This window comes from Falco biarmicus, chromosome 4 (assembly GCF_023638135.1).
Source record: "Falco biarmicus isolate bFalBia1 chromosome 4, bFalBia1.pri, whole genome shotgun sequence".
Lineage (NCBI taxonomy): Eukaryota > Metazoa > Chordata > Aves > Falconiformes > Falconidae > Falco > Falco biarmicus.
This window is the reverse complement of record NC_079291.1, coordinates 67081347-67097532: the sequence shown is the minus strand read 5'-3', so window position 1 is coordinate 67097532 and position 16186 is coordinate 67081347. Positions and strand designations below refer to the sequence as shown.

The 16186-nt window shown below is 66.5% G+C and overlaps 1 protein-coding gene across 1 annotated transcript; it reads right to left on the bottom strand.

Annotated features, from left to right (window-relative positions):
* Window positions 1-242: 242 nt before the first annotated feature.
* On the bottom strand, window positions 243-15240 carry HCN2 (hyperpolarization activated cyclic nucleotide gated potassium and sodium channel 2). The gene is made up of 8 exons (XM_056337297.1): window positions 14724-15240; window positions 7997-8420; window positions 5061-5222; window positions 3857-4075; window positions 3097-3243; window positions 2567-2807; window positions 2252-2416; window positions 243-2149 (listed from the first exon to the last, which is right to left on the bottom strand). Exons 1-8 carry the CDS (start codon window positions 15179-15181, stop codon window positions 1203-1205), a joined length of 2763 nt encoding a protein of 920 aa, XP_056193272.1. The 5' UTR covers window positions 15182-15240; the 3' UTR covers window positions 243-1202.
* Window positions 15241-16186: the final 946 nt, after the last annotated feature.

The following is a 16186-nucleotide window of genomic DNA, read 5'->3' as shown; positions in this document are numbered from 1 at the left end:
TCCTTCCTTGCTGATGCTGGAGCAGGGACATGGCGTTTTGCGAGGGCGAAACGTTCTGGGAGGAGGCTTTTCACCTTTCCTTTTTTCTGGCAGGGAAGCAGCTCTTCAAAGGACAAAGCTGCCTCCTGCAGCCTGGGGCTGTGCCCGGTGGCAGGGCTCCCAGGCCTGGGCAAGGGGAGTGGGAGCAGCCGGAGCCACGGCAGGGAGGGACGGTGGCGAAGAAGCAGAGACGGAGTCGTGCGTAGCTCTGTCAGCTGCTGACGTTTATTGCACAGGATGGGCTGGATGGGAAGGGGGACGCTTGGAGCGGGGCCCTGTCCCACCGGCTGCGCAGCTTCAGGGTGCCGGGCTGGCACACGGCCCCTCGCTCGCTGCGTACATTCAGCGTGGAAGGTTCCAGAGTGCTCGGCCAAGAGGCATACGTGCACACACACCCGCACACACATCTGTAGGCGCACACACACGCAGGCACGCCGGTACACACAGCGTATGCCTTCCCCGGCCTTAAAGCGGGGACTGCCAGTGGGGCAGCCCCAGGGCTCGGGGCCCCAGGCTCCAGCATCTGCCTCCATCCTAGCGCTGGCTGTGGGGCTGGGGGACAGCGTGGGCGTGGGGTGCTCTCAAGCCTCAGGGCGACCATCCCTCAGACACACACCCCCCTCCCCACCCCCCCACCAACTTACCTCCAGTCCTGGACCATCACCCCTCGCCTTGGGGCTGTGGGAGGGGAGGCAGGGACTCGCGCCGGGGGCGGCCAGCGCGCCTAAAGCCCCGGGGAGGTGTCCTGCGGATGCACACACACAGGTACGGATTCAGGTCATATCTATCATATACAGAGTTGATCACAGGGGATGATGCAGCGGTGGCTTCTATGGGGCAGCCGGGGGGCAGCAGGGCTTCGCCGTAGGGAGTGGGAGATGGGGCCAGACTTTGGTCGGAGGTGATGCGAGCCGGGGGCTCAGCCCGACCCCCGCCGTGGTGGTGGGGGGCACAGAGGCCCCGTGCCCACCCCCCGGCAGCTGCCCCGCTCTGCAGTGCGTGGCAGGAGGGAAGCCGGGAGCGGGGCTGGCGCCGGCGGGGCGGCCGTGGCCCTCACCCGGGGCTCCGCGTCGGGGCGGCACGGGACGGGCACGGGGCCAGCTGGGACTCACTGCCGCGGCCCCTCCGGCACGTTTGTCCCCGGGGCTGGCGTGGCGCGGAGGTCACAAGTTGGAAGACAGCCGGGACTTGGCTGGGTCCGTGTCGGGCGTGCTGGCCGCCGAATCCTTGCGGGCCGCCGCCGAGTCCTGCGGCAGGGCGGGTGGTCCCACGTGCACCGAGCCCGTCGACACCGGGTGGGCCAGAGCCCCCCGCGAGGCCGCCTGGCCCCGCAGCCCGGCCGGGGGGCCCAGCGAGGCGGTGGCCGGGCCCCCGCCGATGGAGGCGCAGGACTCGCGGGCCGAGGCTGGGGGGCTCTGGGTGCTGCCGGCCGCCAGCCCGTGGGGCAGGGAGGGCTGCGAGGCCGACAGGGGCCGCGAATCCTGGCTGAGGCTGCTGGTGTGCAGCGCCTGCGTGCTTTTGTGGGCGGCCAGGCGCTGGGGCGAGCCGGGGGCTTGCTGCTGACTGAGGGAGAGCTGGGAGCCCAGCTGCCCCGGCGCCCCCCCGTAGGCGAACGTCCGGCTGGCCAGGGGGCTTTGGGACGGCGGGCTGGCCGCGGCGGCGGCGAAGGCGCTGGTGGAGGCGGGCAGGGCCGCGGGCTGCGCCTGGTCCTGCGAGGGCGAGGGGTTGGCGTGGGGCAGGGGAGGCTGCGGCTGCGGTGGGGGGCTCTGCTGCAGCAGGACGGGGGAGACGGCGAAGGGGCTGGGCACGGCCTGGGCGTACTGCAAGCGGCGCATCATGCGGGGCGAGCCCAGGGCCATGGAGCCCACCAGTGGGCTGGCCATCTGTGGGCAGAAGCTCATGGCGACAGCTTGCTGGAGGGTGGCGATGGCAGAGGTGACCTGGGGCTGGACGGGGCTGTACATGGCCGTGTGCTGCTGCAGCTCCGCCTGCTGCACCATCTCCCGGTCGTACTTGACAATCTCCTGGATGATCTCGTTCTCCTGGTTGTTGAAGACCCCCGAGTTTAGGTCGTGCTGCACTTTGTGGAGCAGGATTGAGTTCTTCTTCCCTGCAGAGACGGGGAGCACCGTGAGACCCCGCGCTGGGGCTACACAGGGCTCCCCCCAGCCCAGCCACAGCTGTCCCCCCTCCAGAGCCCTCTGTGCCTTACCGATGCGGTCAAGGCGGTCGATGGCCACGGTCTCAAAGGCCCGTCTCATCATGGGGTACTCCTCCAGCACCTCGTTGAAGTTGTCCACCGACAGCGAGTAGAGGCGGCAGTAGGTGTCTGCCCGGACGCTGGCCGTGCGCCGGCCGCGGGTCAGCAGGCAGATTTCTGGGGGGAAGACAACGGTGCCAAGGTCAACACTCCACCAGCGAGGACTGGAAATGGGGGTGGGCCAGGAGCAAAGGGTGAGAACCACACGGCGGTGGCTGCCCCAGGGCAGCGCGGGCATCCCGGTGCCTCAGCCCTGCCAGCGCTCACCTCCGAAGTAGGAGCCATCGGAGAGTTTCATCTCCTTGTTGCCCTTGGTGAGGATGCTGACCACCCCGTGCTGGATGAAGTACATCTTCTTGCCGATAGTGCCCTCGCGGATGATGTAGTCACCTGGCTGGAACACCTCGAACTTCAGCTTGGTGAGCATCGCCGTGACAAAGTTGGGGTCCGCGTTGGCAAACAGTGGCATCGAGGCCACCAGTTTGCGGCAGTTGAAGTTCACGATTTCCTGCAGGGGAAGGAGGTGAGGGACCAGGAGGCAGGGACAGGGCTTCCCCAGAGCAGGCACGTGAGCACAGCGGTGTCAGCACACACAGACACCCCAGCACACAGATTGTGCGTGGACACACTCACACTCGGAGCTGCAAAGCCAGCGCACACACTGCAGGAGCTGGTGAGTCCCACAGCCCCTCCATGGCAGGGAGCAGGGGGTCCCTAACTGGGGGGGGGGGGAGAACGACAGTCCCCATCCTCACTGTGGCATCCCACGCTCAGCTCTCCAGCCTTGGGGCCCTTACCTCACGCAAAGGCTCATTGAGCTCCCCCAGGATGCTGTCCTCGTCGAACATCTTGCCCTGGTAGCGATGCTCGTAGTAGTCATGGATCTTCTGTCGGAAGTCGGCGGGCAGCTTGTGGAAGGACATGTACTGCTCCACCTGCTTGTACTGTGGGGGGAGGCAGTGTCAGCGCCCAGCTGGGCTGGGGCCGGGGGGCCGGGGACCCCCCAAGCCAGGTCCCCGCTCCATGGGGCTGATCTCGGTCCCCTCCCTGCTGTCAGGTCCCGCTCCATCGCCCGTCCCTGCCCTGCAGACGGTGTCAACAGGGAGCCCCCACCCTGCCCGGCAGCACCGCTGCGGCTCCAGGAGGGGGTTGTATCACAGAATCACAATGGTTTGGGTTGGATGGGACTTTAAAGATCACCCAGTTCCAACCCCCCCGCCAGAGGCAGGGATACCTTCCAGCATGCCAGGTTGCTCCAAGCCCCGTTCACACCTGGCCTTGAGCAATGCCAGGGATGGGGCACCCACAGCTGCTCTGGGCAGCCTCTGCCAGCGCATCGTGACCCTCTCAGTGAACAGTTTCTTCCTAATATTTCACCTAAATCTACACTCTTTCAGTTTAAAGCCATCCTCCCTCGTCCTACCATTTCATGCCCTTGCAAAAAGCCCCTCTCCAGCTTTCTTGTTGGCCCCTTGAGGTGCTGGAAGGCTGCTCTAAGGTGTCCCTGGACCTTCCTCCACACGACAGGAGCTGTGATCCCATGAAGCCCCATCCTACCTTCTCCTGGTACTGGCGCCGGGAGGAGTCCAGCGACTGGATGAGGGCAGTGGCGTGGCCGATGAACATGGCGTAGCAGGTGGCCCCCACGATCATGCTCAGCATCGTCAGCCAGATGTCCGTCATGCTCTCGGGTGCCTGCTTCCCATAGCCGATGCAGAGCATGTGGCTCATGGACTTGAAGAGGGCAAAGGAGTACAGCTCGCTCCAGGAGTCGTTCTGCAGCGATAGGGATGGTGGCGGTGCTCAGCGATGGCTGGGGCACAGCTGCTTGCACACGCACGTGTGCGTGCGAAGGCACGACACCCTGACCCAGGCAATCCAGGTTCTCCTCCTGCATCTCCCAGCAGCGCTCAGCAACAGGATTTTTAGGCAGGTATGGCTGGGTTTGAGTCTCACCTCTGCTCCTTCCCACTCCCAGCGCGTTTCCGCACCTCACCGCCCACCTGGCTTCCTTTTAGGTAGTCAGTCATTTTCCTTTTTTTTTTTTTTTTTTAAGCTGATACGCAGAAGCGCAGCAAGCCCCTGTGAAACGCTGTGATGGGAACAAGCTCTGAGTTTGTGGACTCCACTTGCAGCACTCATGCACGGGAGCCTGCGGACGTGGCTGGCACAGCAGGCAACCGCAGATGGGACAGGCTGGTGGCACCTGGGGCAGAAATCCCCTGGCCCAGCCCCACATGAAGCCCCAGGTCTCCCCCAGGAGCAAAGCAGCCAGGGCAGGAGACGCATGAGACAGGGAGAAGAGGAAGGGGAGGAAGCCTGGCGGCGGGGGGACCAGAGCAGAAATGGAAACACCGGCAGAACGGGACGAGACAGACGGAGGGAGAAGAGCCATTTGCAGCAGGCTGCAAGGCTGAGAGGGAGCAATTAGAAATGTGGCCTATTATTTATTAATAGCAGCTTTACTGCTAATGAGCAGAAGGCGGCAGGGGATGGGGCAGAGAGCAGTGTCAGCATCGTCCGCCCGCCCAGATCGATCCGCTGCCCCCGGGTCCTGCAGGACCTCGCCAGGGAGATGGTCCGCAGCAAGCACAGGGTGCCCTGCACCCTCCACACCGGCACCACTGGGACAGCGCAGCACCAGCCGGCACAGGGATGGCATCCCCTGGGGTCACTGGAGAGAGGCCCGAGGACACGGGGATGGACGGGGACCCAGGGGGAGGCAGGGGGGGAGCACGGTGGGGTGGGGGCTGGCACTCACCACCATCCCGTTGATGGAGACCCAGCAGTTCTGGGGGAAATCCTGCAGCATGGGCACGAGGAACTGGAGGCAGCCATCCCAATGGCAGAGCAGCAGCATCATGCCGATGAGGTTGATGATCCTCATCACTGCGCTGGCCAGGTCGTAGGTCATGTGGAAGATCTACGGGTGGAGGGGCCGGGGTGGGATGGCAGAGGGTGAGCGCAGGGACTGTCCCCCCACTGCCCAGCCCTGCTCGGGGTGCCAACCCACATGACCTCAGCCGAAATAGGCTGTCCCAGCCCGGGGTGGCTGCCCTCCACCTGCCTATTTATAGCCAGAGGGATGCCGCCACGCTGCTGCCCCCGGAGAGCGCTAATGGCTGCGAGTTTTGCTGAGGATAAGCCAGCGCTGGTGGATGCTCAGGGACAGCCAGATACCCTGGGCACTGAGGAGGGAGGGGGCAGACCCCGGGGCAGCGGGTGCAGGGCTCAGCCCCTGGCTGGCTTTTGGAAAAGAAGGTCCTGAGGTGCCCACCTCAGGGTAGGGCTGAAGGTAGACCCGATCTGGGGAGCATGGCCAGGGTGGCTGTGGAGAACCCACCCTGATGGGGGGACAGGGCTGCATCCCCCCAGGGACAGTGTTGCATCCCCCCAGGGCTGGGGGCTACAAGAGCATCAACATCTGAGACCCACCAATGACACCCTGGGAGAGCCCCCCGGGAAAGCCTCCAGCCCGGGAAGGAGCCGTGATCATCGGGACCCCCCACCACGGCGCTCCCAGGACCAGAGCCCTGGTTGTGGAGGGGTGGGCGAAGGGAGGACACTGGGTGCTCTGAGGACCCTCGTCACTCCCAGCACCAGCCTGCAGCTCCGGTGAGAGCAGGGCTCCCCCTCCTGCCACATCCCAGCCCCCAGCCCCCCCTTAGCACCTCTCGCCCCAGAGCCCTGCACAGGCAAACCCAGGGGTTAGAGACGTGTACAAATGGGCTGAGGACTTGTTCCTTTTCCTTTAGTATTTTTAGGGTTCAGAAAAGGTGAGTTCAAAGGGGAGGAAAAAAGAAAGAAAATAAGAAATTAACTGCTGGCAGTGAAATCCCCAGTCTCTCCCCCCTTCCCCGCTGTAGATTCAAGGCTGGAGTCCTACAGCATCACATGGAGCAGCTGCACAGCAAGGGCATGGGCACGGCATGGGGTCCCCTTCCCCTGCGCCCAGCCCCGGGCTCTGAGCCTGCCTGCCCAGGCAGGGCACACGGCGTGGGCAGGACGAGGCAGAGCCGGCGTGATGTCTGCTGCTGGGGGCAAAACCGGGCACCCCCAGCCCCACCAGAGATGGTTCCATGCCATCCGCCAGCCCCGACCGCGCCACCTCTGAGAGCAGGCAGTGAGGTCCCGGCGGGGATGGGGGCTGTGCTCCCCTCCTGTCCCCCAGAAGTGGACGTGATTACCAGGACACCACGCAGCCATGCACGGGTATAACCCACCCCCCCAACCAAGTCAGACGGGGAAAAGGGCGCAGAGCTGGAGCCCTGGCAGGGGAGGGACCGGGAAGGGACAGACACACTTTGGGATGGGGGATTTGCAGGAGACGTGGGATGCTCCTGCAGCAGAACCCAGCGCCAGCTGTGGGAGAAGGGCACAGGACAGGGTGGGATGCGGGCAGGGAGATGCCGGGAGGGAGACTGGACTGTGTCCCCCAACTCCTCCGCCCCAGGAAGAGGGGCTTGCAAGGCTTGGGGCTCTGCCAGGCTGGGGGAGCCGAGCTGAGCCGGGTGGGAAGAGCCATGTGCCAGGGCTGGGGGGTTTCCCCATCACAGGGTCAGGCCAGGACAGAGCCAGACCCCCTGATGCCGTTGGGCCGGGATGTGGGGGGGCTGCTCCCTACTGCCAGGCGCTGCCAGACACAAGCCCCCGGTGCCCACACCAACTCGCAGAGTGGCTCCGTGTCTTTGCAGGTTGCAGGTGCAGGAGGGACCGGTGCCCACCCTGCAACCACCGGAGCCAACGTCACCGTGCCCAGGCTGCACCGCGAGTCCCTGCCGTGCTACCGGGTGGCTCTCGCCCGCCGCAGCCTGCACGAGGGATGCCTGGCCACGAGCCGGCACATGCCCTTGCCAGGCCTGGGGATACACAGTGGCAAGGAACAGGAGGAAGAGGAGGGGAGCTCCTTGCAGCCCCTCCAGCCTGCGGGTGCACAGCTGGCTGCACGCTGCAGCGAGCACCTGCACAGCCCCAGCCAGCGGAGCTGCCGGGAGGCACCAGCCCACGTGCCAGAGCCACGCGGCACAGCTGGCTGCACCCCGCACCCCAGCACCCCGCTCCCCAGCCCAGCACCACATCCCAACGCAGCGGCACGTCCCCTCGCACCCCACGCCACCCTGGGTGCGCCAAGCCCAGGCAGCACCCTGCCCCCTGCCCTGGGGACCCAGAGGTCCCAGCGCCCCCGAGGCGAGCAGCATCGAGCTGAGCAGGGGGACGCAGTCGAGCTGCTGGCAGAGCAGGGGGCAGCCCCGGCTGTCACCCATGGGTGGTGCGGTACCACGGCACCGGGACCAGCTGTGCAAACCCCAGCACCCAGGCACACACGTGCACACACATGTGTGCGCACACACACACGTGCACAGACAGGGCACGGCTCGGCTGAGCTCAGCAGCCCCTGAGGAGCTGGGGGGGGGGCTGCCTTCGCGCTGAAGCGGAGCGGGAGCGCTCTCATGTCACAGCTGTCCCACTGGGGACAGAGCCACGGGAGGGTGGGGGACACCCAGAACCTCTCCCCCTCCAGGGTGGGTCATAGCTCCACGCACAGCCCCCAGGCCCCATCCAACCCACCAGCACCTCAGGCAGCCCCAAGCCCCACCGCCCTCACAGGGATCCCTCCCCGCTCCTGCTCTCTCCCAGCCGGTCCCACCATTGCTGGAGGAGGGACCCACCGGGGGCTGCATCCCACGGGACCCCTACCTCCTCCCACTGGTGGATGTAGCGGATGAGCCGGGAGAGGCGGAGGAGCCGCAGGAGGCTGAGGATCTTGGTGAAGCGGACGATGCGGAGGGCGCGGGCCGTCTTGTACACCTCCGAGTCTATGCCCTTCTCCACAATGAGGAAGACGTAGTCCACAGGGATGGAGGAGACAAAGTCCACCACAAACCAGGTCTTGAGGTACTTTTTCTTGATTCTCTCAGGGTCCAGGATGATTTCTGTGTTGTCCTCAATGACAATCCCCGTCCGGAAGTTCAGCACCAGGTCCATCAGGAAGAAGGTGTCGGAGACCACGTTGAACACGATCCAGGGTGCTGTGGTCTCCTCCTTGAAGAAGGTGATGCCCACGGGAATGATGATCAGGTTGCCCACCATGAAGAGCAGCATCGTGAAGTCCCAGTAAAACCTGGGGAACAACCAGATGGAGGAGGGTGTCACCAGCGCCCTGCAGCTGCCCCCCACATCGAGGGGACCCGGCCACCGCGCCTGCCCTGAGGGACCTGTGCTACCAGGGTGCTGTCACTGATGCTACCTCAGCCACAGGCACCCCCTCCATTCCCCAGGGGGTGCTCCCCGCTCACCCCAACTGCCCCCGGGCCCGATCCCGCAGGCTAGCACAGCCCCTGGTTGAGGTAGGGCTGTGCAAGTGCAGAGGGGGTGCAGGATGAGGCCGGAGGCTGGCTGCTGCTGGGGGCTCTTCCTGCTGGGCTGGTTTGGCCTCAGGTGCGTCCTGAGCACCCAACCCCAAGGCACAGGGAGAACGATGCTGCCAAGCACTGGTGGGGGAGACCCTCGCACTGAGCTGCCCTGGGGCAGCCCACGGACTGGGGACCACCCTCATCCCCACACCACCCACCACGACGAGGCCACCGCACTCCCCACAGGCAGCGCTCAAGGTTGTGGGGGGAGGGTAGAACGGGAGAGCCCCCACCCCTCCCTGCTCTCACAGCGGGGACCCGAGGATGGGGGACAGAGTCCCCAGGGCCACCCCACCCCAGCACCTCGCTGCACCGGGCTGTGGTCCTGGATTTGGGGATGGGCAGGGTGGGGGCTCCATGGTGGACCCCGGCCGTGCGGCCACGGTGGAAGGAGCCACAGCGATGGAAGGAGCCGCGGTGGCTCCCGGAGCAGCAGATCACGTAGGTCTGCAGCTGGAGCCGGCATTGCCTGCAGCCCTGGGCAGGCAGCGGAGGAGCAGGCGGCCGCCTTTACCTCTGCCTGGGCTGCACGGCTCTGCCGCCCCCACCCCCTCCTGCCTCACCGCCTCCTTCTCTCCTTTCTCCTCATCCCCACCTTCCGGGCCACTGATGACCTTTCCGAGCATCTGCAAGGTCACAGCAGCCCTGTCCCTGAGGGGGTACCCCAGCCCCTTGCTCCCCCCCTGCCCTGCACCCCAGCACTGGCATGAGGGGGCAGGAGGGGGGATGCTCCTCAAGTCACACACAGGACCCTCACCCACACATCTCCGCTCAGCCCACCCTGCCACGCTGCCCGCCCCAGGCAGGAGCTCCTGGGAGCTGTGGGCTGACGGGCAGGGGGTGCCCCGGCCACGCTGCCAGGGATGGGGGGGATGAGGGGGAGACCTCCCACACACAGGAATGGGAGATGGGCCGGATCCATCCTCCCCCCGCCCGTGCAGATTAGCGCAGGACCAGAAGGAGCTGAGCATCCCAGCTCCTGACCTTTCTCCAATGACACCTTCTCCATGTGAGACGTTGCCGTGGCAACCGTGAGTGATGTCACTGCTGCACAAGGATGACTTCACACCCAGGGCTGTCTCCAGGGTACCCTCGCCAGCTGGGAGGAGCAGGCTGTGCTCCCCCCGCACCCCCACAGGCGAGCTCCGGCTGCCAGCATGACCGGCTCCAGCGCCCCGTGATCCCCGTGGGCAGTGAGGCCACAGCCATGGGGGACCCTGCCGGACCCCTGGGCTCCTGCCACATGGCACAGCCCCCCAGAGATGCCAGCGTCAGCAGAGCCACCGCTGAGGCTGGGGCAGCAGCACCGGGCTGGATCTGTCCCGCAAAGCCCCCGGCAGCTCTCGCTGCAAACTGACCCTGCTGCACAAAGCAAGTCCCACAGGGGCATTAGCCATGCAAAGCTGTGAAGAACAAAGATTAAATAACCATGCCAGCTGGGCAAAACTCTCCACTGGCTCAAATCCCTTTGCAATCTGGCTAAGCCAGGGCAGAATTTGGCCTGCTGAGAAAGATAAACTGCTCCTGGTCCCCCCCCAGCACACGCAACTGACTGCGAGGTCTCTTCGGGGACCTGGGTGCGATGCCAACGCTTTCTTCCTTGGAGGGCAGTGTGGGCACAGAGAAAAAGATCCAATCCAGGCTACTAAAAATATCTGAAAACAAATTAATTAGGATCCTCAGCACCCTCCTCCCTTGATTCTGACCCAATTGAATGGCAGCGATGATGACAGAAGATACCCAAAGCCCCTGTGAGCGGGGGCTGCTGCGCTCCTGCTCCATCGCCCACCCGAAGCCTGGCACAGCGGTGCTGCCCCACAGGTCCTGGGCAGGAGGCGAGTTGGGATGAAGCCCCCCGACTCCATCCAAGCTCCCAGGGGCTTCACCACACTCCTGCCTGCCAAGACCCCGGGGCACGTCCCCCCACAGAGCTCCCATCTCCTCAGCACCTCTAAAAGCCTGACGGAGACCCTGAGGCCAGAGAGGCACGGGGCAATCCCAACAGCCGCACCAGCAAAGCCCCCCTGCCTGCCTGCTGTTACCCTCCTGGGAGGGGACCAGGAGAACCCCCCTGAGCCGTCCAGGGGGGCACAGCCACAGGACACCGGGGCCATCCCGGCTCAGCTCCACACAGAGCTCCGGTGGGATGCAGGGGATGATCCAGCTGCCTCCACACGCTCGGTGCCACGCATCGCTCCTCTCTACAGCGACCCCATTGCCTGGGCACCGAGCCGCCCGCTGGCCAGCCTGCCCGGGTGGACGAAGCCCCCCCACGGGCCGCTCTGCAGGAGGTGCCCCCAAGGGCTGAGCCCCTCGGCCCAGACCAGGGCCCCGGCAGCAAACAGCCAGGCTGCCCAGCAGGTGGGAGCAGCGCAGGATCGGTGCAGGATTGGTGCGGGATTGGCACTTTGCAAACTTGCACCTAAAAACTTGTATTTTAAAAATGAGGTCGCTCTTAGAAGTGGGTTAAGAAGCCAACGGCAGAAGTTTGCCTGAGCCAAGCAAGCAGCACGGTGCAGTGCCCAACATGCTGTCCGCATCCCTGCATCCCAGTACAGCCAGTTGCGATGCACGACTGGTTGCTGCTCTCCCCTGGAAAAGCCTTTTACCTGGGGGGGGGGTCCTTGGGGAGGGAAGCAGGGGGATAAAGGCTTTGCAAACTTTTCGAAGACCCAAACCTCGACACTCGCCCCAGTCAGTTGCAGCCTTTCTTCCCCGAGGAGCCCCCAGGTCCGAGCACCCCACGCTGGCACTGCAGAGGGGTCAAGAGCTCCCCAACACCCTCAGCAGGGGGAACGGTAACACGGGGACCAGCACAGCGCTGGCACACGCGTCGGGAGCAACAGCAGAGTCCCTCTGATCAGAAGCCCCGACATGACACCAGCTGTTTGGTGGCACCATCCAGGCAGCAGCAAAGCCCCAAAAAACATATTAACTCCAGATGAGGAAGGCTCCAGCCAAGCAGCACTGGGGCCGCGTGCTCTGGATGCCTCTAGTTCAGGTGTGGGACCAGCTCTTGCAACAGAAATTCGCCAGCAGCAAAACCCCACAGCTCAGCCCCTGCCCCGCGCCTGGTGGAAGGCTGTGAGTGCCAGGCTGGCAGGAGGGGATGCCGGCATGGCCGTACCGGGCAGCCCTGCGGTGGTCACCGGGAGCCGGGCACCACCAGCACCACTGAATCACGCGGCTGCGCGCAGCTCTCCGCATTACTGATGCATCCAGCGAGGCACTGGGCTCAGCCCTCCTCCCGGCTTATGCAAGTCGCTCGCCACCAAGCAGGGGGAAGGCATCGACCACCAGGCTGGAGCACCAGCTGCCCGGGCTCCTGTGCCCCGGGGGAGCACCTGGCCCCCCTGGGAACGTGACTGGCCACCCCCCGCTTGGCCCTGGCTGATGCACCCCCAGCCCTGCACATGCCTGGCTCTCAGCTGTGTACAGGCTATAAGGATTGGGGCCAGACCAGCAACGTGCCCCAGGTCACTGCGAAACGAGGGCTGGATGCAGCCCCCCAGGCTCCCAATCCCGCCCCAAGGGCAACACCCCCAGTTGCAGAAACACCAGCAGCCACAATGAAAAAGTCAGCGCTAGCTGGGTTTTATCCTGCCACTGATAAGGACCAGAAGTGGTAAAGACAGGGACATCTGTGCACAGCACCCTAAAGGACACGGCTCTGCTCGACACAGCCTACTTCAGCACACCATTTACAACGTCTCTTTTATCAGATTTGCAGCTCAGGATCTCAACCAGCCACCCAGGCTGCTTCCTGATAATTCAATATTCATGTAAATAGCAACTTTCATTCCTGGAGCAAGTCCACCCCTGAATTTTGCATGAATAACGGCAGCGCGGTGCCCATAAGGAGACAGGATCGCTAAAGGACTCCGATTATGAAATGATGTCACATATGCAGATGTGTAATGATTTTATCTTAAGATGGGAAAATGGGTTTTGCAGGGCAAACATGACTGGGTTCATCCTCCATTATTATTGCTAGATAAACACAACATTTTTTTTTTAGGGCAGGGCGACGTGGAATGGACACATGTCCTCAACACGCACAAGCGGCGCGGGTTCCTCGCAGCCGGGCTGTCAGCCCTGCGTTGAGCAGATCCTGTTTATGTGCACGTTTGTAGACCCAGATGATGCCGTGGCTCTGCCTGCCGCTCCTCCCCGCTGGGCAGGGAACTCTCCTACGCCACTTGCAGCATCCAAACACAGGCAGCGGCTCTTCCCCAATGGGTATCAACTCTTGATAGCGACTCCAGGAGGGATGGAGCCAGCACGGGGCAGGCTGGCCAGGGTGACTCCCCAAGGTCACCCCGGCGTGGATCAGTGCCCACCCGCCCACTGCGAGCGCCAGCCCTGGGAGCGATGCTGCTGCGCCCCACAGAAGCCTCCAAGGCCTTGCTCCCACCGCGGGCTCACCGCAGGGAGACCCCGCTCTCAGCAGCACTATGGCTCTGCCAGCTCGGAGAAGTGGGGCAGGCGCTGGCCCCCGACGCAGCCGTGGTGGGGACAGTGGGGCACAACCTCCCCCAACAGCCCGCAGCTGCTGAGGAGCAGGGGCGGCACAGAGGGCAGGGTCCGCTGGCTCGGCAGCCCCCAGGTGCCGGGGATCCCGCCTGGCACCACCACACTGCTCAGTCACGGCAGGGATGGCAGAGCTGGCTCCCACCACGGGACCAGCGATGGCCGCGTGGTGCAGCTGCTCCTCATCTTGGCTCTGCAGCAAAACCTGCTGCCCAGCCGACAAGCCAAGGAAGGGGCTCCGATGGATACCCCACGGAGGGTTCCCAATGGGAATGTCTGCCACAAGGGCACAGGGCCCCTGTGCAAGGGGAGAGCCCTGAGAGGATGCTGAGGGCCTCCAGCTGCTGCTCTGGAAGATGCCAGATCAGCCCAGGAGCAGCGCACGAGGGCAAGAGCAGGCACTGCAGGCGCTGGTCCCTGCCCCGAGCCCACCCGGCCAGGGTAGACCTCACCGCCCACAGCCACCCCACCTGCCCCAGGGACCCCCACACCAGTGGGGGGGCCAGCCAGCACCAGCAGCGAAGCGACCCTGAGGCCTGGCTCAGTGGCATCCCCCATGCCAGCACCAGCGAACGCTCCCTCGAGCCTCCCCAACCTGCACACCAGAACGAGTCGGAGCCGAGCCCCTCGTCCCCCCCAGCCTCTGGGCGAAGGTCCCCCCCAGCCCCTTTGAGGTTGCTGGGCTGGGGGCCCCCAATGGCTGGCTCACCAGCAATGCCAGTGGGGGGGTCTTAGCCACCCACCCCCACCAGGTGCCACGCCACCAACCTGAGCCATGCATCCTTCCCAGCAGCTCTCACGCTACCTGGGAAGCGTTTCCCACACTGGAGCTCCCCCAGGGCCCAGGGTGGGGGGACGGGAGCGGGAGCTGCAGCGCATTCTTCCCCCCCCCCCCCGGGCTTTGCCATTCTCGGCTGGAAGCTGCACAGGCTGGATCAGGAGGCTCTGGTCCCCTCGGGAGCGAGATAGATCCCTCCCTGAATCTCAGGGCCAGGATGATCAGGCCTCCTTGGGGGAGGGGGAGCCTCCGCTTGGCCGCAGAGACAGCCCCCGGTCCTGCCAGGGGAGGGGACACCTTCCCTGAGGTGTTTTGGGGGCAGAGCCCGGAGGGGGGGGCTCCAGAGGGGGCCGGGCGGTGCGAGGCCCCGGGAAGGACGAGGGGGTGCCCTTGGCGGGGTCTCAGGGCTCCGGCAGCCCCGCACGGCGGTGCCCGCTGGGGAGGGGGATGCCCAGCCACCCGCCCCCCCCCCCCCCCCCCCCCCCCCCCCCCCCCCCCCGCACAGCAGCAGCCGCACCGCCGCCTCGGGCACGGCTCAAGGTGCCCTCTCCCGGGGCCGGGCCCGGCCTCCCCTTCCCCCGACGGCGCGACCGGCTTCGGGCTCCGCGCTCCCCGCCGGCCTCCCCCCGCCGCACCGTCCCCGCGGGTGACACCGGGCGCGGGGTCCCGGGGCTGCCGCTCGCCCCCCGCCCGCCGGGCGCACCTGAAGTCGCTGTAGGGGTGGATGATCCAGGCCCCCGCCGACTTGACGCGCTCCTGCTCCCGCTCCACCGCCTTCTGCGAGCCGAACATCCGCAGCGAGAACTTGTTGACGCCGGGCTGGAGCATCGCCCCGAACTGCCGCTGCATGAAGCTGGCCTGGCTCCCGCGGGCCTCCTCGCCCGCATCCTCGCCCGCGCCCTCCTCGGCCGCCTTGGCCCCGCCGGGGGACGCGCCGCCGCCGCCGCAGGAGAAGGAGACCTTGGGCTCCCGGGGCGGCTCCGGGCCGGGGCTCCGCGGCGGCTCCCCGCGCCGGCACTCGCCGTTCGGGGACCCCTTCCCGCCGCGGCCCCGCGCTCGCCCCGCCGCCGCCGCCGCCGCCGCCCCGCCGCGCTTGGCCGCCTCGGCCGCCTCCTCCTCGGCCGCCGCCTCCCCGCCCGCCGCGCCGCGGCCCGCCCGCATCCTGCCGCTGCCGCCGCCGAGGCCACCGGCGGCCGAGTGGCGCCCGCCGCCGCGGCGGGGGCGGGGGCGGGCCGGGGGCGGGCGGCGGGGCCGGGCGGGGGGCCGGGCCCGGGCACCGGGCGGCTCCGCAGCTCCCCCCGCCGGTACGTCCCTCGCCGGCGGGACCGGGCACCGGGGCCGCCCCGCTCCGCTCGACGGCTGCGGTCCCCGGTGCGGGGCCGGGCGCTCCCCCCGCCCCTCGCCGCGGGGTTCCGCCGGCCCGTCCGCCCCGCCGGGGAAGGAGCGCGGGCCCCGCCGGGGCGGCCCGGACCCACCTCCGGGCCGGGGACGGGCCCCACCGGGCCACGGGGGCTTTGTCCAGACGGGGGTGACATTGCTTTGCCCCCCCCCAGCCCCAGTGACCCACTGCCCGAGCCCCCAGCCCCCAGCCAAGCTCCAAGCCCCTTAGCCCCGAGCCCCCAGCCAGCCCCCAGCCCCGGGCCCCCAGCCCCGAGCCGGGGGCTGGAGGAGCCGCCCCAGGGTGCTCGCAGGGATGGAGACCTGGGGGGGCCAGGGCAGCTTCTGCATGTCCCAGAAACAACCCGGGGCAGCAACTGCTGCTGGACGCCACCGAGGCTGACACCTGCAGCCACGCCACACCCGGGTGTGCTGCTCCGGGTGCCGGGATCGGGTCGGTGGGACAGCACCTCCTGCCCCCCGCCCCAGCAGCACGCAGCTTCCCGGGCTGCGAGGTGTTGGGGTGCACCGGGATGGGGACAGCGGCCAAGCCGCCAGCGAGGGCTGGATGCAGGAGCAGAGCCACCCCCGCTGCAGGGGCCACGGCTCTTGCCACCCTGGTTGCCACAGGCCCGGGGTCAGGCAAGACCCACTCGGGGTCACGGTGCCACACGGAAAATGTGGCCGCGGCGGGTGGCACCATCTGCTGCCCGCGGTACAGAAACACAGCCGGGCATCCCCGCGTCCGGCAACCACGCCGGCCACAGCCGACGCCAGCCCTGCCCCATG